Source organism: Limulus polyphemus, unplaced genomic scaffold (genome assembly GCF_000517525.1).
Source record: "Limulus polyphemus unplaced genomic scaffold, Limulus_polyphemus-2.1.2 Scaffold416, whole genome shotgun sequence".
NCBI lineage: Eukaryota > Metazoa > Arthropoda > Merostomata > Xiphosura > Limulidae > Limulus > Limulus polyphemus.
The window spans coordinates 400,174-425,790 of record NW_013666026.1 but is presented as its reverse complement, the minus strand read 5'-3'; the positions used below and the strand labels follow the sequence as shown (position 1 = coordinate 425,790).

The 25,617-nt window shown below is 29.8% G+C and overlaps 1 protein-coding gene across 3 annotated transcripts in view; it reads right to left on the bottom strand.

The window, feature by feature from the left end:
- The window catches only part of LOC106458095 (protein virilizer homolog), a 100,597-nt gene that overhangs the window by 9,052 nt on the left and 65,928 nt on the right, over positions 1–25,617 (bottom strand). The window contains exons 25-39 of one of the 3 annotated variants that reach the window (XM_022384231.1): positions 25,217–25,353; positions 22,685–22,793; positions 18,155–18,245; positions 15,790–15,975; positions 12,911–13,016; positions 11,310–11,405; positions 10,454–10,614; positions 9,606–9,912; positions 9,061–9,157; positions 7,253–7,413; positions 5,223–5,353; positions 4,453–4,526; positions 3,659–3,840; positions 1,754–1,865; positions 1,004–1,118 (exon numbers count right to left, since the gene is read on the bottom strand). In XM_022384231.1, coding sequence (XP_022239939.1) covers positions 1,004–1,118; positions 1,754–1,865; positions 3,659–3,840; positions 4,453–4,526; positions 5,223–5,353; positions 7,253–7,413; positions 9,061–9,157; positions 9,606–9,912; positions 10,454–10,614; positions 11,310–11,405; positions 12,911–13,016; positions 15,790–15,975; positions 18,155–18,245; positions 22,685–22,793; positions 25,217–25,353 — 2,065 coding nt within the window. The remainder of the gene's footprint in view (positions 1–1,003; positions 1,119–1,753; positions 1,866–3,658; positions 3,841–4,452; positions 4,527–5,222; positions 5,354–7,252; positions 7,414–9,060; positions 9,158–9,605; positions 9,913–10,453; positions 10,615–11,309; positions 11,406–12,910; positions 13,017–15,789; positions 15,976–18,154; positions 18,246–22,684; positions 22,794–25,216; positions 25,354–25,617) is intronic. The other 2 variants (XM_022384232.1, XM_022384233.1) reach the window with 2 other exon arrangements.

The window sequence follows — 25,617 nt, the reverse complement described above, 5'->3', positions numbered from 1 at the left end:
CAAAGCTTAGATATAAGCAATTACATCACACCATAACAAATAAAGTTAAGAATCAGTGACTGGCTAAAAATCAATAAAACTATATTTGTATTCAGAGTAGGACAAAATAGCACTACTTTTTCAAAGTTGTTATAAAATTCTTCAAAGAGGGCTACGAGTGCCATATTATGCTCAGAAAATATTTAGGAAATTAAAAAAGCATTTCATTTTTATGTATAAAATTAAAACTTTTTATCAAATAAATTTCAACTCTTAAATTTTTTTTTTATATGTGAAAAAATGGCAAGTTTATTTTTATAATTTTTTAACTTAATTGTGCAATTTACCTTTGAGGCAGACTGCACCCATCTGTGTATGAAAAGAGTTAAATTTTTTTTTAGATGAAAACATTAAAATGGAGTACTTCTAGAAAACTATTTTCAGCTTAACACTTAATAATGTACTGTATCATTGAAATACGTGTTGCAGGTACAGTCTAGCCTAAAATTACATGAAAATAACGTTCTCTTGCAGATACCGTGTCCAATGTGAATAATCCTTTACCTTGAAAAAATTCATTTACATCCTCAGATGAGGATTTATTTTTGCATATTATCCACATTTTATGATAATGAACTTTAGTTTTATTCATATAATATTCATCTGTCAAATTTATTCATCAGTATTAACTATTTATGATAATTGCTAAAATGTGTACATCAGTAAAAAGCCTTTATTGTTCTGATACACAGAACCACTGAAATTTGTTCATTTTGTTGAGCATTTCCACTTGAATTTAACACGCCTATGGCTGAAACAATGTATAGTTGTAAGATTATAAAGTAATTTGTTAGTAATTAGGCATGTAATTACGAAATTGATAAATATCGGAACACCGAAACAATTTTTATAATACCATTTCTCAAGAATTTTTTTTATACAAACTGTGTATCAATACAACTACAGCTGAATTATTTTAAGTTTAAAACAGAACATAATGAAAGAAAGAATATGCGGTTCATACCCTCCTCTTCCAAATCCACGCATTCCAGGTCCACCAAGTTTTCCAGCAGAGCCAGGACCCCCTCGTGCTACCCAAGGACTAGGCATTCCACGGGTGGCTGCTCCTCTTGGTAATCCTACAAAATATAAATTAAATTAAATTCGACAAACAAAACTAACTCAAAATCTTCAAATTTTTTTGTAGTTATAAATTCTTTCATTTATAATAAACTTTCAAAAAATGTATTAAAAATGTCAAAGGATGAAAACACATACTTATTGAAAGCTGCAGTGTAATAATCTATATAACTTTACCAGGTTTAAATGCTGAATATCTTCAGTAAGTTTCAAAATCTTTCAATAAGTTATTAGAATAAGCAGATAATCTAATTAGTGTGTACATTTACGATGAATTGTATCACAATAGATATTCTGCCACATCTGTTTTTAACCGAATCTACGATGTATGTCAAAATCAACAAACATTTATTATATTTTACTCTTCAAATTTCTTAACTAAGGTAAAAATAATTAAAAAGTATCTACATGATTTTATCTCGAAAAATATTTGTAACAGTTACAGAATTTTACCAAATCTCTTACTTAGCTGAATGCTTTGGTCACCAAATGACACCAGCATTTTTGTAAAAACCTATTATCAGTATAAATCTACTAAAGCAAAAAAACATAAAAGTTATATTACAAAAAGTTAAAATTTTGTAATTTGAAACAATTATAACATCTGATATAATAACTGCTATAAAAGTTTTACCCCTTCCAGGTTCACGTCTGTTGTAAGGTCCAGGAGGAGTAAAGAAACGCCCTCGAGATGGTCCGAAACCACGACCACCTTCGAAACCACGACCTCGACCACGTCCAGCATCCTTTCATTTATAGCAAAGAATAACGATACAATGAAAAGGCCAATTAATATCTGTCAGTTAGACTGTGGTTGTGCTATAAATGAATTTCCTATATAAATTACTTTTACACCACCAGTTGATTTCACCTTATTTTAATACTAAAACAAGCTTTTTTTATTAATAGCTTTACCATTATCTTGAATTAAAAACTAGAAAATGATTTCATGAAAACCTTATTAGGTTTCAATAATTACCATTTATCAGAAATTCTTATTTAATAACTAGTTCTGAACATGAAGATACTATTTTCATACACATTTTCACACTCTTCTGTATGAAATAGATATATATAATGCACTTTTGTAAAGTTAAGCATAAGCATTCCCCACTGTTTACCTTATTTCACAGTTGACTTTGGTAAAAGGACGTTAATAGCTGTTTCACATCAATTATAACCCATTTGTAAAAATAATGCTTTAAACACTTAAAAAAGCATCAAATCTGGACATATTCTGAAACTGGCATTATACATGTTTACAATAATTGTTTTTCTAAACAGTATGTTCACAAAAATAAATATATATGCATTAACATAAATTTGAACACAGTGTACAGAGTAAAGAAATTCACAGAAAGAATGAGTTCTGATTCAAATATTTTGTTACACACTTCTCTAATTGTGTATAAAGCACAATATATTTTGAAGATATTAGACTGTAATAAATTTCCATATTTTTACATTATCTGAATGGCACTAAACTTATTTTGCCCAACAAAGGTTGATACTACATACACAACAATTATGTTAATTATTTACTTTCTAAAGATTCTTTTATTTTCTAAAAAGAATGCTGAATTTTAATTTAAGAAATGTATAACAAACAAATCTATTGTGTATTTTATGTTAGTAGTAAAGCACAAAGCTACACAATGGGCTATCTGTGCTCTGCCCACCACATATATCAAAACCTGGTTTCTAGCGTTGTAAGGCCGTAGACATACCGCTATGCCCCTAAGGGGGGCATGAGTATTTTATGATGATCCTGAAAAACATGAACCAGTACTTTTTTGTTTTTCTTCAAATTTTTTATGTGACAGCATAAGAGCACATGCATAAATGTATGCTACAAATCACCCAGTTCATCTTTTTGTTTATCTGCTTTGTGTTAATACTGATGCCATTTGTCAATGTTACAAGTAACTTAAAATTAACTTTTCAAAATGTCAACTATTGTGATCTCATACAAAAATGTGACCAATGATTTTGAAATAAATAATTTATGAAAACTGAATTTTCAAACTGTGCTGATGTGTTTTTTGAAAGTATCCTTCCCACATCTTGTGCTTCTAATGTGAATTCCTGTTGTTAAAAATATCAGATTTACAAAAAAAAAAAACCTGAACTTTTCTCTTTCTTTAATAAAAGAAAAAATGAATTGAAATAAGAGTTGGTTAAGTCCACAACATATATAACTAAGTTAAATGTAAAAATGATTATATCTGTTAGCAAACATAAAAAATAATACTTGAAAATGTTCACAAAACTTTAAATAAGTTGAGAGAGAAAACAAAATCAGGAATCCACCAATATCAAACTGTGATGAATATAACTAATTTCTTAAAGTATTAAACATTGATACCTTATTCAACCCTTAACAGAAGGATACTGGTAGCTTAGAATGTTTTCCAACATTAATGGTGAAAGTTTACAATAGGTTCAAAACTTAAATTTCTTGAAATAACTTAGAGATGATTATAAAATCAAATTACTATGAAGATCAAAAGCAAAAGGAATGATCCATTATTTGGGATACCTTGATTCCAGGCCGTTTTGGACCTGGAGGATTTGTTGGACCATGAATTTCCATGGCAAGAAAATCATCAACATGCATGGAAGGAGGTCGACTGGTGTTTGGAGGCCTGGAACGAAAGGGATCATTGGTCCTTGTAGAGTGAATGGGGCCTCTACCAAATCCACGGCCTCTCATAGGTGCAACTATAAAGAGAAGAAAAGAACGACTCTATTAAACTATATGAGCTTAACCATCTCTTTTTGGCAATGAAATTTATAAGTCATCAAAAACAGTTTCATATATAAAAACACAGACTATCATGATTTCTCAAACTGATTGATTTTCTGTTTTTACTCTGTGTCTGGTTCATATCAACTAAAAACGTGGTCAAAGCTCCAATTATATATATATATAAAAACACAGTTGCATGTATTAATTTTTTAGACTGACAGTTTGGCACATTATACTGGATCCCACTATAAATACCAATTAACAGTGTAAACTGAAATAAAGTATGCAAAAGCTTTTTTTTTTATGAAAAAAAGGAGTACAATGTTTCTACCACACGTAGCCATCTTCAGGTGTGTAAGTTTGTACCTGGAGATAGCCACATGTGTGATCGAAGCACTATACTATCTTTTTATTTGTTATTCTTCACGCTATTTAAGGTGTTTTATTGCACATTTTGGTTTGGCTTATTACATAGCACATGATAAGTACAGCTGTTTTACCAAATAAAATTTCCTGTTCCAACTTTAAATAAAACCTGAAATGTGTACTATAAATTAAAGATTAATGACTGATGTCCAACTTACTGAAAGGTCTTTTACTTTGGTTCTCTCCTCGGTTGGAATTAGTAAAAGGCTGATGCTTTCGTTTACCCAAAGAGCTAAAAGAACACAATGAGGAACTTTGATTGTCCATATTTTCAGGCATAAACAAGCAATGGTAATAAACACATACTATTATATTTACTGCAGTAAGGATCATCCTCTAAATAATATTCATTAACTAAAGAAGTACAATTTTTATTGTGTTGTATTATATTAAAGATAATTTTCAAGCTTCTTAAACTACAATATTACAAAACTCACTTCTACTAAGCCAGGCTCAAATATGTTTACCATCTTTAAATAAAATACAGTAAGCACAATAGAGGAACACAGAGAAAATCAATGTATTAGTTGGAAGCTCCTAATTTGCACAATTCTGAAACCATATATAGTCAGTAAAAGTATCAAAAAATGAATTATAACTTAATGATCCTTTTATCAGTGTTGTTTTCTGTTGCACTGGATATCAAATGATCTTAACAAACAAATAATGAAATAAAAGAATACTGCTGGTTGTCGTGGTTTTGATAATTAATGAACTGTAAAAAAGTAGCACTGCTGCAAATTTTGTTTTTTAACAACAAAATGCAAAGAAATTTAATTTGTATTCTATATATTTATAATACTCAACTTTCAATATATTTGAGCTTTTTCCAGTAAGCTATATTTACAATTCACCTCTACTCTTGTCCATAATAAAAAAAAATGCCACAAATATCCTATATATCACGAGTTACAATATTATTGCATACTTTGCTGTCATTTTCTTCTTTATTTGTGTTTCTGGTTCCAAATCCTTTGAAAGGCATAGTTGCTGGAGACTAGTTCTGATATCCAAATCAAAACAGTACTTTTCAGCTAAGGATACAAAATCTAAAGATATCTGTAAAAAAAAAACATTATCATTTAATTATTTTCTTTGAAGCCTATAATCTGCTGTTCAGTTACAACTTAACCCTAAAATTATCAGTTTTCAAACAGACTTTTCTAAACTATTTAAGCACCAAATTACTTGTAGGCCCATGAATTTGTTGGTTACAGGATCCCTTATGTTATATATGTGCCATGCAAAACATTTTAAACAAAAATACCATCAATATGATAATGAATCCTATTAATTTCTTCTGGAATTTTCTGGGTATTTAACACAGAAAATGAGTGATTACATCTAACTTGTATTAATCAATTCTTTACAATGAGTGTTTTAACAAATAAAAACAAAATTATTTACTATAGTTCAGTATGTGCCCCACCAATACTGAATGATAAAAAAACAATTTCGAAATTAATATAACTATTTCAAATATTTTTGTAAGACTGCTCTGCCAAAATTTAACACAATATTCTACCCAACAAAAACCAAAAAGTTAAACAAAAATAAAAAACATTTTCAGCTACAGCATGATAAAATCTGAATATACAAATACATGGTTAAGATTGCTTTAAGAGATAAAGAATTTAGGCATTTGGTAGAAACACTGAACACTTAATTTCTTTCCACTAACAGCAATCTTAGTTATTTCTTTGTATTTTCAAAATATAAATTTAATGTTTTTGAAGCTTCTATGCAACCTTTGGCTTCAGATAATGAAAATATCCTCAAAAACAAGTAGAACTGGACAATTTTTGATTACCTGTGAGAAGCAATTACATCAATTAGTGTTTCTAATTGTTATTGTTTTTCACTCTTGCTACTATTCAAGTAAGCATAATGTTGAAATCAAACTTGCTCACCCTGTCTTTATTACAGAAAAGGTGCTAAGGCTATTTGCTTATTTTGAGTTGCTGATTAGAGAAAAGACAATTGTTTAGTAGCACACAACCAACTTTTTTATTGTTGTTGTTGAACTGCAAATTAAAGGGAAAGTAACTGTCAGGCAGCACCCAAAACCAAGTATTTTTTTGTTGTTGTAGAACTGAAAATTAGAGGGAAGGTAACTGTCGGGTAGCACCCAAAACCAAGTTTGTTTTTTTTGTTCTTCAACTGCTTACTATAGTTCAGTGTGTGCCCCACAAGTAATGGACGATATAAAAACAATTTCGGAATAAATACATCATAAGTATTTCATATATTTTTGTAAGACTGCACTGCCAAAACTTAACACAATATTCCACCCAACAAACACCAAAAAGTTAAAAGAAAGGACACAAAATCTAAAATGTATCTGTAAAAAAACCAATTTAACTTAAGGGTGAAATTCATGACTATTTCAGTCATTACACATGACTAACTCTAGAAGGTCACTAAGCTACAAGCATAGAACAAATTTACAAAACCATGTAAACTAGAGCAATATCACAAAGTTAAGAAACTAAAACAAGTTCACTGGGATAATCTCAAACTAAGCAAACTAAAATACACTCACAAAACTAGACATTACATTGTCAAACTTTCTCACAAAACCACAAATACTAGGAAAGAGAATAAAAGTAAACTACAACAATCTCACAAAACTAAGTGGAAAAGAACAACTTTGTGAAACTAAGTCCACTAGAATAATCTCATAAAATGAAATACTATAGAACAGCCTTATAAAACAATTGTACATTATAAGTATCTTAGAATGCTATTAAAATACTGAACACATGAATTCAAAAAGACCTTAAAGGTATGGGACACTAAAATCACAAAAAAAAAGATTGAAAACAAACACATAAATAACTCATATAATCTCAACATAATCTAAAGTTTCAGCTTAAATATACATCTTATAAATTCGGTGAAGAAGATTACTTTTACACTACCATCATGTTAAATTTATCTTTGCATTTCAAAGCCTACTTGTTCTGTTTCTTGGTCTGTGTCTTCAATACCAGGAACTGACAACCAGTAAGCAGGGGTCAATCTCTCTTCTTCAATATCTCCTACTTGATATACAGGTCTTTCAGCAAACTGTGCTGACAAACTGTCAGGTGTGGACAGCAATGGCTCAACCATTTCTGCTGAAAAAAAGAGAAATAAAGCAGAGATTATCTTATCTCACAAACATATATGATGAAAGAACTCAGATTGCTAATTGAATTTCACCAACTGCAATAAATTTTAAGTACCTAGTAATAAAATCTAATCTATGGTAAAAGCCATTTGATAAAAGGTGCCTTTTAAATGAATTACACTGTAAATTATGGTGATGCAGCAGACGATTAGCACAACTGTCATACGTTGCAATAAGAGTTACATAATATACACATTAAAAATGATTTACCTACTGTATAACTATTCTAGACACAAAACAAAACTTTATTTGTACATCATCACTACAAGTTTCTATTAATTTCATATTTCTCTCTGCATTGATGTAAAACACAAGCTAAACCAAATCTAAAAAAAATATTCATTGGTGTTCATAAAACCATCAACTGCAATCTTCCTTTACTGATTGATACCACAAATAGTTTCATTCTGAACATTAACAAGTAACTACGTCCTAGCTTCTTAATGTTTAACTAAGAAAAAGTACCAAACTATTTCCTAACATGCAAAGCTACTGAACACTTGAAATGACTTATCAATGTGAGATTGTCTCATCATCAAAAAAGCAGTGGTTTATTTCATAAGAAAAACTACAGTTTGGAGTATGATAATTATAATTTTTCAAATAAAGTTTGCTATTTTTTGTCTTCTGAAAGTTTACCTTACCTTTAATTTTTTTCCAAGAATGAACTGAAAATATACACACTAAATGGAAGTGTTAGTAAGTGTTAAATAGCATTTTCTCAACTAGGCCATTTTTAAATTTGCAAGTTTTAATTTCAATAAGCTATACACTTGTTAATAGTTTAGAAATATAAATTCAATGTTCATTTTGAAACAAAACCCAAATTTAAAGATTTCTTATTGTATTGGTCTTTTCTGAATTTATTTATTAGATGGACATTTACATTGTCAGACATGATATATATGGATGACGCACACACATATATACCTTAAAACCTTCAACTGGTGCAGGCAGCAAAGAAACAAGTGGAATTTAGAATAATAAATAAAGAATAAGACTGAACAAGATTTCCCTATTAAATCCACACCATCAAACACACACACATATACCTTAAAACCTTCAACTGGTGCAGGCAGCAAAGAAACAAGTGGAATTTAGAATAATAAATAAAGAATAAGACTGAACAAGATTTCCATATTAAATCCACACCATCGAAACAGTATAGTAAATACAAGAATACAGGCCAGAAAATATTCATACACATGCAACAATACACAAGTTCTCAAAGCAGGTTGTCAATAATAATTCTTAACCAACAGTGCTCCACTATAATGTATGTTAAAGCACATCTGAGAATTATTCATACTGTAACTATGATCAATCTGAGCTGACCTTACATTCATTGAAATAAAAATACATTACTGACCACAGAAAATGCATCTACTACCAATTATGATATTTTGGTTAGAAAAAAAATAATCTGAGATTCATAGTCAGAGACAGCACAATGTGGATTCAAACAACTTTAGTAAAACAACAAGTCCTATTGATACTTACATCTATACTACATATTGATGGATAACCCATTACTGTTTTTTTATAACGATTTGTTATAAATAAAAGTTCATATATTTTAAGCTTATTGGCTTACCTGTCTTTTCTTTAATAGTAACACCTTTAAGTAGCTGAACCAATCCCGAAAGGTTTTCCAGCAAATTCTCTACAGCTTCATCATCACTTGGAACCTCCTGTTAAAAGAATGCATATATCATTGCATTTCTTTCCTAACTTTTTTGATGCACGTGTGTGAAAATGTTTAACAAATTTAGTTTTAATGCTCTTCCTTTTTTAGTTAAATTATGATTATGTTGCTAGCAAAAATCAATGAAACATACATTTTGGAAATGATTCTAATAGTAAACATATTCTATGCATTTAGTAAACATATGAAGATATTGAGATGAATTTGTTACACTTCATACTTTTGCTTTTTACCACTTACAAATGCAATGTTAAAATATATATGACAATTAATTAACAGTCAAGAGTGAATATTAGGAAACCAGTACATTTAACGCCTTTGTTATGATCATTTAGGTGAAATATATACAATCAACTCATATCAAACAAGTTCTCATAACTAATCCTGTGTTTGAAATACTTAGCTTCTACCATAACTGTGGATCAGAAACTTACAGCAAAGAGATTCTCCAACTTCAACAGTGGGTGGATGTTTTCTTTTGATACTGAAGTATTATCATCAGAAGGTTCCGGCAAAGTTGATTCTTGCCAGTCAAGCAGCCGAGCAAGCTCTTGAATAGGCAGAAGCTGTGTTCGAGCTGTCTGACCTTGATAAGGTGACTCCTCAAAACCGTGGACCATCAAACGCAGTAGTTCCAGAGCAGTGGATAACGTGGAGAAGCAGTCAGAACTTTCTTTGGTGAAGGTTGTTGCCAAGCGTATTAAAAGGCTGTGAAGAGCTTTAGGATTCTGTTCAAAACCACTGCAATCCAAAAAAAAATTTATAGTAATAAACAAGATAAATTTGTACTAGTTACTATATATACAAAAATTATTATTAATACACAAATCAAGTTCTTATGTAATCAAATATATCAAAAGCATTATTCAATACAGGTAGTTCAACAGAAAAAAATCAAACATTTCACTTGTGGTATTGAGTAGAGTTCAAAATGTAGCCATGTTTTCTCAAACTTCAGTTGTTATAGTAATCAGTTTCTAGGTCCTGATAAGATGTTATTGATAGCTGTCATTATCAGCATGGCTAAAATATAACCAAAAATGTTTTTTCATTATGCCAGAAACTAATTAAAATCGAAAGGAAACACAAGAAGTATTAAAATTCAGTAAATGGATGCATCAAAACATACATGTTCAATACATTTAAACAATTTGACAAAGTACTTCAAGTAGTAGGGGATTTTCAATATAGTGGATACTCTACAAACAGAAAGGTAAGAACACAGTTTACATATAAAAACTGAAAAGAAAAAAAAATAGAGTTAACATACAGCTTATGTTACCTTTTTAAATGATACATCCCTAGGTCATGTTCAGCTAGCATTACTAAAGTTCTTAAGGAAGGAAGTACTGAAGCATATGGATGTTGATGGTCTCCTACATGCTGAATTAAAGCACTACAGATCCGACTGAGCTGATCTCTGGGTGGCAGTGAGTTGGTAAGCTGATAAACAATAATATCAAGATGTGTAGTGACAGAACTTTTTGATTAACTGTGATTAACTATATACATAGAAGAATATACAAAAGAAATATTTTGAAAGCCTTGCAACAATATTTAACAAAATATCATTGAATTGTTCAAGGTTTTGAAGAAGCTGTTAATCTCATAAAAATCAAAATGAGTTAAATGTTAAAAATCATTAAAATTGTAAGTATTTAATACCAATGAATGCACCATTAAAGTTTTTATACTGGAATAAACCAATAAGGGTATAAAATTAGATACATCACATACATAATTCAACATATTCAAAAAGCAGTGATTTTTTACTCCAATAAACTAAAAACGTATTTAACTTTTCATATTGTCATATGACAATTATGTTAGGCCTATTACATTGTTTTAACACTACATTCCTAATCCAGTTCCTTACTGATTTTCAAGGATTAGAAGAGTATATAATAACAGTATTTCAACTACACTATATTCGTCATATCCATTGCCAATGACACATCTCACTCAATCCAGAGCTCTTTGGACCGCCTGAGATCGAACACAGTAGTGGTCAGAATACTATTTATATAGGACTTTTGTCATTATACTTATCTCTTCCATCCAAACATCAGTTAGAGAATGAAGACCTTATCTAACTTACTATATTCACTATAAAATATGAAATGAGTGAAATAAAGTACCTCATCATGACACAAACTTACAGTATCAGTTACTGTAGCTCCATTCTCCAAAGTAATAAATCCAATATCAGGATCACACAGCGACTGCAAAATAGACTGTAAACACAACAAAATAACTGTTACAAAACTACTCAAACTACTCTTTAAAATTTTTTGTTGTACTCAGTTTAAAATTGATTAGATAAAAAAAAGTATAAAGAGCTATAACAGTACTAAAAACAATGCACCACAGTACAATGTTTTGCCATCATTTGGTACATTACATAACAGTAGAACACATTATATGTACACAAACCATTGCCATCTTAAAATAAATATAAACCTACCCCTTTAATTGTATTTATTGAAGGCTCTTTTTTGCAATATTTTTCACACAGAAAAAAACTAAACTGCATTACATAAACAAAACACGTGACAACAACTAATATATTTTTCAAAACAAAATAAAGTTTTGCAAAATGAGATTCTGATTTAGAATATTACTACATCTTAGTTTATAAATATAGGTGTAGAAGAAATAATTTTCTGGTAATTAATCTGTATTATGAGCCTATACACACACACACACAGAAATACCAAGGATTGTGTAAAAAAGAGGTTAACTTATAATATCATCCTTCATGTACATGCAGACTTGTAACTCCGCCTTTTAACATCTTTGAAATGTTCTCATCGTGTTGCAATGCAAAGAGTTTCAAAACTATTATCAAATTAATTACATTAGTCATTAATAGGTAATTAAATCAGCACTATAAAACAATAATGAACTTAATATAAGTCATAAAATTACTTTATAAAATCCATTGTAATTTCCAGTCATAACCTTAAATATTAGTGTATGTATCCCTACCACTATGTGTCGTACTTCTGCAGATACCTCTTATACTATGGAAAATTTTTTCCTTCCCATCTTACACTATAGCATGTATCCTAGTTTTGCCTTTTATGTGTTACGCTTTTTATTTGTGGCCTTGTTGTTTAAAGTTTTATTAAAAATATTATCAAAGAAAAGAAGGCGTTTTTGCCAAAATAAAACACGAGGGAATATTCAAATACCGCAGCACTTGAAATTCTTTTAGTCATGGTTAAAGTAAATCAATCTATAAGATATTTTTTTTCTTTTTATTTAGTCTATATTTTTGTGTGCCAGCTATATATATATATATATATTTAGCCCTTAACAAAAAAGGGGGAAAGAGAGAATCAGAAAAGTGTATACAACTACACTTCAAAATGCAATAATGTGACATAAGTTATTTATGTAATAACTACATTAAAATGAATTAATATTCAAAAATCATTGTTGTAAATTCAACTGATATAACTATAAAATGTATAAGCTTTTAAATTGTTCCAAGAAACCTATGTATTTTTATGAGAATAAACTGCTTCAATTTTAACAAAACAGCACTTCGAATTCTCAAATTACCACAACTTTAAGTGACCTTTTTTTTGAGTTCTCGAAACGTTTTAAAATTCACAAATGTTTCTCTGTTTACAATATCAAAATTTGCTAATAGGCACTTCTGCCTTTTCATCTGAGGAAAGCATTACTATACAAAATATATATAGCAGAGAGAGAGAGAAATTTTTTGTCTTACCACTATACATTCTTGCGAGTGTAGATGGGGTATCTTGTCCGATGATAAATGTAACAAAGTAAGTAGTTTATCCAATACTTCACCATATTTCTCAGCAGTCTTGACACTATTAAAAAAACATCTCAACAACATCATTGAAAATACTATTAAAAATCCCGTATAGATGCTGGAAACAATATGGACGTACCACAAATAAACAACTAATGTCAGAGTTGATGGGTGAACTGAACGCAAACATCTATGCACCTAAAACTGTAATTATAATACTCTCATGTATGTATAAAATGTATTTTATTTTATATTGTTTCTTATCCAAATGTACACATATTAGCACTATTACTCTGAGTAACTGGGTTTCAGCTCATCTATTTTAACTTCACTGAACAAACATACCATTTGTCTGAAGAAACTTCAACTTCTCTTAGGTACCTGTAAAATCCTACACCAAGATGTTTCACTTCTTCAGTGAAGCTTTCTCAGTTCGTAAAAATAGAATACATGTTGGCTTTTAAATGGTTTAAAACATACAGGTAAAGGGGACATCCTTTATTAATATTTATATCAGGTTTACATATATTTATTAATAATGCTACCTTAATTTCTCTTTTGCATATGTCTCATCCATTACACAGCATCTTTATGTTACATAATTTATTCTGTGGTTAAGTATTCTTATGTGTTCATTTACATTTGATGGTCCTTCTAAGCATTAATTGAACCATATTGTTTATTTTCTTCAAGTTCCACCTATATATATTAAAAATGTTCAGTTAATTTGATAGGTAGATCTACCTATGTAGTTTTAATTTAAGTATTCTAAGATTTTTATACTAAATTCTGTATTTTTAGTCCATGATTTTTGTATAAATTTTGTTTCAATATTTATGTTTTTTTTTGTGAATTTGTTCCAAATTCTTATAAGTTGTTTCTCTCCATTTCCTGTACATGAGACAACTCCTACGATTTGGTTATTTTATTTCTTTTTCTTTATTACTGGGCACTATTTGGGTGCCATATAAAGGTGTATATCTATTTTAGTCATAAAACAAAAAAGGAAATTGAGATCTTAGTGTCATAATACATTTGCACTTTAGAAAGATAACAGTATTTCTCAAAATGTTAATATCAGCACAATTACTTTATATGTTTGTGTCCTTAATCAATTATTACATGTTTTTATAGGAGTTTCATGATCTAAGGTAACAATACAATCCCTTTTCCACCATTGATCTTATTTCAATTAATGTCCCTGGTTATTGACTACACCACATTTTTCACTGCAGAATGCTTTTTCCCCTCACCGTTGGCTCCGTCTTCTTTTTCATGATTTCCAAATTCCATCAACTGTGTGTGAATGACAACTTCTGAGGGCCCATTTGAGAAGCTCAAGGGGCAAAGAAGTCTATGGAATTCTTTTTTGTACTTGTATCTTTTGGATAAATTGGTATGTTGACTTGGATGTGTGACTGAATACTTTGTCATGATGGGGCTTATTGGCACATGATTGGTACAAAGATGGTGGTTCAATGTGGCATAGTGGAGTTAGCACACTAGCCTGATAGCAGAGTTCACAATGGCATTTTTATCAACTTTTTGGAAGTTTCAATTACAACTGTAAATGTAAAAAACAGCAAACAGTATAAATAAGTTAAACTTCAGTGGCTTGCTTTGAACCATTTAATTTTTTTCAAGTGTTGTATCACTGTCAGGATGAGAATAAATTGCCCAGACTTTTGCAGACACTCAAGTAGAGATGTGCTTCATTCAAAGTGACAAGAAGCTCTTATTTATTACATACCAATTTCCACTAACACCACTTTTGACAGTTGATCTTCATTTTGACTATATACTTTTGAAGAAATTTATGATTACAAATAAGGCTCTTGTCACTTTTGTAGACCTAAATCCATGAACATTATCTTGTTTACAGTTTCAAGAGACATTCCTACTTTTGTTTTAACGACCATTGTACTTATGAGTTCCTTTCAGTGAAGAGCTATACAAGTTTCTTTGATAAGTCTGATGTGCAACTGATAGGAAGTCATGGACGAAGTAACTTGTTTTTTCATGCTGGATCCACACTTAACTATATTTTATGAATATGGACCAACACTGTAGATATCCCTTTCTTGAAAAGTGCTTAAAAGTTGTACCTTGCACATCATTATAAACGTTAAATAGGAGAATTCATGTTGGAAAGTCCTGAATAAATAAAACCCTCCTAGAAGGGTTTAGCTTTAGGTGCCATCTGCACTTACATATTAGCATACTTTTACTGAATTGCAAACAAGAGAGTTTTGAGTTTTAACCTAAATAGTTACAAGTAATGAGAACCGACAGTGGTAAGGTGACTGAATATGTAAAATGTTACCACAGACCACATACAATTTGTACACTTTAATCTTTTTATATCCACATCAAGGTAGATGTAACTGTGATAATGGAAAACAGTTCCTAAGTGTCAAATGATCATATAATTTTATTTTTCCTCAAAGTTTAAATAATTATTAAAATTGAAAATAATTTATTAACAATAATACATTAGTTTCATGGCAAAAAGAGTACAGCTTTAGAAAAATTACACAGCATTTTCTGAAACACATATATTATGATCTACATTATTTTAAAGTTTCAAAACAATACATTAAAATTCAAAAGACTCAGTGAATGGAACTCATTTAGAAAATAAACTTTCCTTTTTTGGGGGGTAAAAGCACCAGTTAATCTTTGAAGGATAATCCACCTCAAATGAACACATTTAGATTATAGTTTATTTCAAAACCATGCATTCAAGCTTTTGCTCAAAAGGCTGGGTAGTGTTACACTTATAAAATGGTTGGTGTTAGTAAATGAATTTAAGATTTTCAAATTTGACTTACCTTCCTCCCAGAATACTGATGAGGGTGATTTTGAAAGAAGCTTGAGATACCAGATATGCAACAAGATTTAAGATTCTAGCAGTGGCTGAATTACATGGAGATATATCAACAGCCGCTGTTTCTGTTTTTACATCAGCAGGTGGATTCTGATTTTCCATCTTAGTTATCAGATCATCAAGAACTGATCTAAGTTAAATAAAAAATAATAATAATTTTTCTTTTTGAAACATTTATGATATACAAAACCAGTGTTTTAAAAACACTGTAAAAAGAAAATTCATTCACCACCAATAACACTTTCCAACTAACTGGTATTATACTAGCCACCTCTACATTCCAGTAAAGTAGTATTATACTATCCACCTCTACAATAGCATTCATAGAAATTAATAGCTCATAAACAAAATGATATCTGAAACAGAGACTATTAAAGCATATAGCATAATAACCAATGAGTACTTTGAACCTAAATTAGGTTGTTGTTGGTTTTTTGATAAATTTAAAATTTATAATGAAATAATAACAACCACTATGTGAAAATAGCTGTATATCATGCCAGCATGCAACACACTTCTAACTGTTCATCTAAAAGTCTGGTTTCACACCTGCTTATTAACAATAACACAATCATAGTCTAATGACGTCATGAACTAACCCACTTACTTTAACAAAACAAACAAACAATGCAGAAGGGGGCAAAATTAACTTAATACTTTAAGTAGCATAAAAAAAAAAACATGATGTACTTGAGACTCTCTGAAGGCATATGATCAAGGCTAAAATTTATGAAATTTACATCCATGTAAGGAATAAAGGGCACCCAACAGCAAATAAATTGTGAGAAAGAAAATACTCCCAGTTTTTAGATCACATATTTATGGTTCTGTTAGATTTAATGCTTGAAAGATATAAAACAAAAACTGCAGTGAGTTGAATTTTACAGTATTTTACACAACTAGCTTCAAACAATATAATGTTTTCAGTGTTTGAGCTAAAAATATTTGCAGCCTTGTTTCACGGACTGACAATATTTTATCTGTATAAGCAGGAAGTTTAAGTATTTCAATATAAATATTACAATTGCAGGGCAAAAATCAAAATTCAGGATAATAGTTTGTCTATTCTTTATTACTTTAACCAAAAGAAACTTACTGAAATATATATCAAAACCATTGGGTCACACCTGGCCCCAATAAGAATAATACTTGCTGTGAAATTTGTAAGAAAAAACATCTTAATTGACTCGTACTTAAAACACGCAATAATTCATTACAAGTTTTAAAAATATTAACTAAAATCAAAACCAAAAATATTGCCAGCAATGTTTACTAACTATAAACATTTTTTTAAAATAGTTAACACGCTTTACATGTGCAAAAATGAAGCTAATCCACCAAAAATAGAAATACATACAAAGCAAGTGTGACTGAATATTAAAACAGTATAGAAAAAAAAAGTACATACAAAATAAAGCAAACAACATGTAGAAGTAACTGGTTTTATAGCTTTGACATAGACTTTAACCACACGTGTGACAAATTGTTAGCCCAAATCTGTTGTAATTCAGTAGATCTTGTATCAGTTAACCCATTCAGTGCTGCTTCAGAGATCAATATCCATGCCAGGTACTATTGTTTTTTTTGTTTTGATTAGGGGCATTTTAATAATGCAAAATAATATCAAATAGAATATTTATGAGCATATAATATATACTTATTCAACTAAAATCTGTACCATGATGCACATGAGCATCATCAGCACTGCAGTTAAAATTATTTTATGAAGGAGTGTTGCATGACGAACATGTGCATCATCTATTATTTATATCTTGTCATGGTTTTTGGGTATGTTTTGAACGTACAAGAAGGGTAAATTATAGTCATCAAATTTTCAGTGGGGCTTGGAGTTCTTCATTTTTATCCTGGGCTTTGAATGAACACTATTTTTATCCACTTTATAAAAACCAATCAGAAAATAAGTATAGAATAAAAAACTACAAGCAAGCAAAATTCCTATGAGAACTAACTTCTAATGCATGCTGGCTCCAATAAAATGCATTTGCCTCAATGTTTTCATTGATGCACATGTTTGTTGGCAGCACTGGCTAACATACCTTTAAATGCCCTGGTACGTATGTGTCAGTGAATGTATACACTTTCTACCAACCTAAATATAAATAATTAACCTCAAAATGTCACTATTCAGAGCATCTTGTATCAGTTAATGAAAGGTTAACTATATTACATGCCTGTGCACTTTCTACATCACTATAAATTAGGTTGCTTGTTTAATGTACTTAGAATTATTTGTCTGTTTTTCTAACTGCAAAATGAACAGAAGTAAAAACATAAAAATCCATTCTTACTTAACAACAACAAGAGCAGAGGGAGCAGCAAGATCACACAACTGGACACAGATACGTCGTATTAACTGTTGCAAAGGTTGACAACTAGTGGCTGAAAAAAAACATTTTAAGACTTTGAAAACAAAGCAGGGAGTTTACTTGTTATATGTGACAGATTTTCTTTGTGCATGTGCAACCACCAAGAAGAAGAGAAATATAATGTTTTAATTCAATGTAATTATCATCACATGAAAATCAAAACTATGGAAAACAGCATGATTAATGTAAAATATAACAAATATCTTTCTAATCCAAAACATTATATTAGCACACTACATGTTTAAAAATCAGACTCTACAATACATTACTTATGGCTTCCCCTGAAAAATGAAAAGAAAAAAAAGAGTATACCTCTGAAATTTTAAAGTTTATATCATTTGCTGACATTTCCCTATATTACTGTATTACATTAACCTTTTCTTTTCTTAGCTATTCTAAAGTTCACTTATAACATAACACGGAGAAAACCAGACTGAGAAATTTTACTTTTTTGTTTGACAACAGTCACCTGCATTTCACATACCCACCTTTGTAAACATTTTATGATCTTTACTTCTAAGATGCAGGGATGTCAAAAGGAAAAAAATAAACTCTGAAATCCTGTAGATTGATCTATGTGAGCTTAGCATGAGCAAATCTGCCTAGGGGTTCCACGAGCTCCCAGAAAATTTTCAAAACTTAGGTGCTCTCAGAGTGATTCTGAGCATGTTTGGGGCACAAAGTATGAACATTTTCAGGTGCACTGTACCCTGTGAAAAATATATTGTTTCACTTCAGTAAAGGGGTTATCGATTCTGGTTCATCATCCATGAACAAAAAATAGTGAATCATCATATTCGCTACGTTAGTACATAACCTTATTATAGCCCACACCAAAACCAGCCAAGTTCTTGCCTAAAGTTACAGATTTTCAGCTTTCAGAATAAAATTATTCCTTTTACGTCCATGGAATTTATAACTCCAAGATATTGTATATGTTTACATTATAATGTGTAGCTAGAAGAGCTCTGTGCAACTTTCAAAATGTGACTGATGGGGTAAATGATGAAATAAATCCAATAGTGTTTTCATCCATGTTTCATAGCTCATTTTAGGATAAATGGCTCAACATATCTAATAAATATGTCAACATATGAAAAGAGGGTGGTCTACTGATTATGTTTCTGAAGATGGCTGGCAAATTATAAAATGGATTTGGACAGATTCTATTTAACCTTTACCTGACAAATTTCTGTCTTCACATGGGCATGATGGAGGCAGCCATAGCTATACAGCACAGCACATGTGCAGTGGAATGGTCCATGAAGTGCAGCCAGTGAGGGAGTTATATTGTAATGATATGTAAGACCTATATTTTTAAACCAGATCACAGAAAATGAACCAGATGATGACAAAAAAGAATCCGTGGAAAATTACAGTCATCTTTAGATGCAACTTAAGCCTACTTTTTCATATTAATAGTACTATTGCACTAAATTTTGTATTTAACTAAATAATGCACCAAAAATTATGCAATAATAACAAAAATAAAACAGACAATGTCCTATAACTATCATAATTTTTCTGGATTTCTATGTGATAAGAGCCATTAAAAATTTAGCTAAGGTCTTCAGTCTGTTTCCTGTCGGAATAGATTGAACTGGAAGGTAAATAGACAATCCTTTGTACAGAATAAGATTGAAGGCTATAAAAATTATGCTTTGTCTGAGTAATATCTATATTATGATGAGTAGTTTACATTAAATTCCATACTTCTAGGAGAGGTGGTATATATAAATTACAGAAGAGGAAAGACTGAGAGAACAAATGTCACAATTCACACAGTAGTGGAGATTGAGAATTTTGTTTAATATTTCTTTATAAATGTCAAAATTTGAGTTGTTAACTACATTTTGATATCAAGTTTATTCGTGTACAAAGATAATTAAGTATTTTAATTAAATCTTGAATGTAACTCTTAAAAAGTCATAACAAGGGCAGAAAAGAGGTATCCATATAGAAAGAGTTAAACCTATTGATAAAGCAAGTTGTATAATTACCTTCAGCATTTTTGTACAAAAGAGAATATGCTGTATTATCTTACCCAATGATGTAGCTCCATTACTGCTTAACATAGGAAAACAAATAGTGAAAGATAGCAAAGAAATTAAAGGCATTATATCCAATAACAAGTTAAAGGAACATATAACTGAAGTCCAATTAAAACATTTGTTGCATTCTATCTAGTGGAGGGTGTTATTAGCTCCATTGTGTACTTCACTATAAAATGTCAAAGTTTTCTATTTGTAGAAAATCAAACCCCAAAAGACTACCTTATATTTTAGTTGGATACAGTATCTTGTAAATACATTCTGAATGAGGTTGTTTACAATTGCAGTGTTAGTTATCTAATATTCCTAATATATAGCTAATATCTGTTGACATTTGAGTCTTTATGTTGCCATATCTTTATCTATACTTTATATTTTGCTCTAAAAAAAGGGTGTGAAATCCTTATCATTAGTAATTTTGTTTAGTATAATTTTGGCTATCAAATTCTAAGATCGCTTTTTGGTGATCCTATCCCTAGTATGAAATGTTACCCAATTTGCCCACACGACAGGTATTAACAATAAAATGATAGCATTTGTAATTTTTCCTATCCTTTACACGTAATTCCTTGATGGTGCAGTGCACGATTAAGAGCTCTAAAATCTGGTTTATTAAAACACTGTAAATGATACATAACATTTCTAAAATTATCCGCAATAATGGTTTATTACCACAGAAGTAAACAATTCAATAGTTTTTAATAATATACTGTTTGAAAAGTTTATTAATTGGGTGTGAGGGATGAAAAAAGGTTAACTAAAATTTTACCCAAATTTGAAAAATAAATATTTTTTTCTACTATTTTAACCTTATCACAATGGGCATCCTTTACTTCGCGTGTCACGAGGTTTTAGTGACTTACATTCAAAATTTCATTGATCTATATTTTGTTTATGTTACACCAATTAAAATATCATAAAATTTTAGCTAATAATCCAAATTTTAAGTTCATAATTTTACAATACAATAATTAAAAAAATCCTGAATTCCCCTAGTGTGGCACGTGACATTTTCTCTAGGCATCTCCTCTTTTCTATTTTATCACCTACCCCTTCCAATAAGTACGAAATTCGACATCAATTACTCACTATAAAATCATCATTGCTCAGACAAACCATAATTTTTATAACCTTCAATTTTGTTTAGTTATAGTGCCATCAAATAGAAAATCAGACCCCTCTTGCCACACCCCATCACATCACGTTTAATTCTATATTAGCTATAATCAATAGAAAACCAAGGTTGTCATCTATCAAATGATGTATTAGATAACATTGTTTTCTGAACAGAGAATTGTAAATTTCATTGTTAGTACAAGCTTTGTTCCCACAGGCAAGATAACAACTAGCTTGAATGATTTTTTAACTGTTCTTATGCATAGTTAGGAAACCAGAAAAACTGTGACAGGGGAAATTGTCTTCTTTTTGCATGTTATTATTCTGTGTTCTTTGGTGCATTATTTAATTAAATAAAAACTATTTAGTACATTACTACATTAGTATAAAAAAAGTAGGGTTAAGTGTCATCGACAATCGAAAGCAAGAAAAAAGATTCGGGTAAATATATTATTTCTTGTTGAAATTTTCATATTTATTTTTTTATTTATTATTATAAAAGTAACTAAAATGTAAATATATGGATCTCTTTGTGTTAGTTATGGTTAGATTAGGTAAACTAAATAATAATAAAAATGTTATATGAGTCATGCACGTGAGCAGCTTGTGGATAACATAATTCGATAGAGTACCGTATCTCTATATTCCCCAAATGATTTCCAACTTATAATGGCACAATTAGTAGTTAGACACAGTTCAAAGGGCAATAAAATGATAAAATTTAATTACAAATAGATGTATATAATTACAAGCCTAAAGCTACTTAGGATAAACGAATGTAGTTTTATACTACATTTGAAGTCATTCCAGATAAAATTTAAAGTTTTACTGAAAACAAACATTTGAAATGTATTTAAGAAGTTTTAGAGATTAAACAAATCAAATCTAAGATTTTTGAGATGAAGAAAAGTATTTTTAATCTTAACATGAAAATCACTTTGCACATGGACTATTCAAAACAAATAGTCGATGTATTCACAAAAAAATCTTCTTTTAGTTTATTTAAAATACTTCACTTATAATGTTTACTGAAAGACTGAAAATTTTGTGAAGATATACATACTATATTAAAAGTTAGTAGTATAAAATCCATAAAGACTTTATATGAGTACAAAGAGGTCATGTGGTTGGTCAAATCAACCAAGCCCATGTTGAGAGAGTTAAAGCACCATCAATTAGTGGTTTTTTTAAAATGTTGCAGAAAACAAAATTTGTTAAAAATAAAACTTGAATTTACAAGTTGATAAAGTTAGTGTGAGAGAAGATTAAATCATCTACAACTAACCAGCCAATGATGATATTATTTCTTGGACATGATCACTAAGAGCATGAAGATGGGCACTCCATAATTTTCTGTTATTGACTGCTCGAGTCACTTCTTCTTGATTTAGTGGCTTTATGTTGAGAAGAAAAATATTTTCTATTAATTTACAGCAGAACAATCATCATTCAATTAAAAACTGTAATTGACTATAACTGATGAATTATATTACATTACTAATAAAAAAACTAAGGAATAAAGTCATGCTTCATGTACGATGTATGTACTAAAATTATTTAACTACTGAAACATTGTCTAGTAAAAAAAATTAAAAATGGATATAGATGGGATTGAATCCTCGACCTCATTCATTCAAAGCGTCTGCTGTGTCATATGAGCCAAAGACCAACAATGTTTTTCACACATGCAGCATCATTAAATGGAATACTATACATATGAAAAAGGTATATGTTTTAAATAAATAAATCCTTTAAGTAATGCTGTTGTTGTATTTATGTAGATGGACATGAATGAAACAAAAACCTACTAAGCAGAATATAGAGTTTTTGTATTTAGATGTAAAGTAAAGAAATGTAAAACACTGGAATGACTATAAGCAAAATACATCTCTTTACACAACATTTTTTTGTATAAACACCTTGTCTTTATGGGTAATTACCATTCTTAACTAAGATCTTGAGATTTTGTTCTTGATTGAACTTTTGATAAAATGACATTACAAAATAGAAAATTTATAAAATTATGGTATCCAGACATTTAAAAATCAACTGTCTTCACTCGTCACTATTTCATTTATTTTTCTTTTTTCCTTCCATTATGGCATCAGCTCTTTTATACTCTCCCTAAAGTATTAACAAAGCATTGGGTCCACTACCATCAATAACATAAATGGTGTAATATTGTATTCCCCTAGTGGGTAAACTCCTTCGCATACAAGGCATATTTAATCTTTAGGGCTAATTGTCGATTTTTAGGCGCCTATATTGAGATTGTTGGAAAGATATAATAGTTACAAAATAGTGAATTTTTAAAATTATGATATCAAGAAATGTAAAACAACTGCTTTCATGTGTTTCTTTTTATAAGTTCCTGTGTGTACATATGTCTAAATTGCATTTGTATATTACCTGAAACCTGTAATTATTGTTTTTTGTACAATGTGCTACATGTAGAGCATTGAAAATTAATGAAGGAAATTACATAAATTACTGTTGAATGGTATAAATGAAAGTTGGTAATTTGAGGATTAAGTAGTTCTTTTGGTCTATTTACAATAAACTATTATTTCTGTGTAATGATAAACGTGTTAATTTATGTAATTAAAATAAAAATGTGTGTCGGTCAGTCTATACGTGCATGTGTGCTAGCTCACTTGGAAATCCAGTACTCCTATTGGCTAATTATAAGGTGGTGCTTTCATGTTTATATAAGTGCAAAAGTGAATGATGTTTAATGTACATTGTTCTGTACAAGTGTAAAACTACGATGTTTATAACATTAACTTTAAAAACAATACTTCAGTAACATAAACAAACATGCAAGGAAACACATTAAATTAATTCTTTACTTTTCTGTGGTTTATGATTAATGCAATACTATTACATCTCAATACAAATTCCAAGAGGCACCTAAAAATCAACAATTAGGCCTAAAGTTTAAATATGCTTTGTACACGAAACACGAGTTTACCTGCTATATAATGTATGGCAATTAGCCTCAATAGTCACTGCCACAAATGTTTTACCTTTCCAATGCTCATTGTAAAGAAACAACCAAAAATTGGATGAGATCACTCATATTCTAAGCAAAATGCATACGAAACCACACAACAGTAGCAATTTGTGGGATTAAATGCAATAATGATGTTATTTTTGTTTAAATTTTATTGTACATGTCTTTCATGACCCTGTAACCAACAAAATTATGGACCCACAAATAATTTAGCATAATAGTTTAGAAAAATCTGTTTATGACAACAAAGGATTACATACAGTTATTCCATAAGTGTTATTCTACTACAATTCTAAGATTACAATTAAAGAAAATTTATAAGTTTTAATAACAATAAGAAAGAGATAAGCTGTTGTTATATCATTAAATCATAAAGAAGTTTTTGCATAACTTACATGAAGCCATTATAATAATATTATATGCCAGACTGCTTATAGTAACCAGTAGATTATAACAAAATTAGTAAATAACTAAATCTGTTGGAACTCTTTCCAAACCTACAGTAAAACTAACTTGTAGTTAATCTCACTGGGACATCTAACTAAAATTAAATGTGATTCAGAGCATCACTAATTTATCACAATCAAACTGTAAAAGCAATAATAGTTTTACAAAACTAATCATCAGTTGCAATTCTAACATCACAAATGAATATATTTAACCAAAAGGATATTCATTTTTGTGACACGGATTTAATAAATGGGCTTTTGTCTCTTTTGTCTGAAGCTGAACCAAGTTAGCAAACTAAACCATATTTCAAAGCTTTCTTGCTAATATAAAGTCGATTATAAACAATAATCCTACCTCTTTTGTTTGAAGAGGTAGAGGTAGTGGAAGAAGTTCTGACAGCATGATCAGACCAGAAACATAAGTGCCTGGGGACTTTAAAGTATAGACCATCAGTTCCTTAATCATCTGGGTCCAAAGACTTTTATTCAGGGCTACAAAGTAAAACAGTGGTGAAGTAAAATGTACTCAGATCTCCATATATAAAACAATAATATGTTTTGTGTACAAGGCTATTTCTGTTTTTGATAACAATATTCTTAAAATTAGCTATCAATAAAACTGCTAAAGATATTACAATTACCGTATTTTTCAGAATATAAGACACACTCTTATTTTGAAGACAAAATTTTTGGGAAAAAGATTTTTATTGAACAAAAATTCAATTTGATACTTTAAAAATTAGTATATATTGTTCT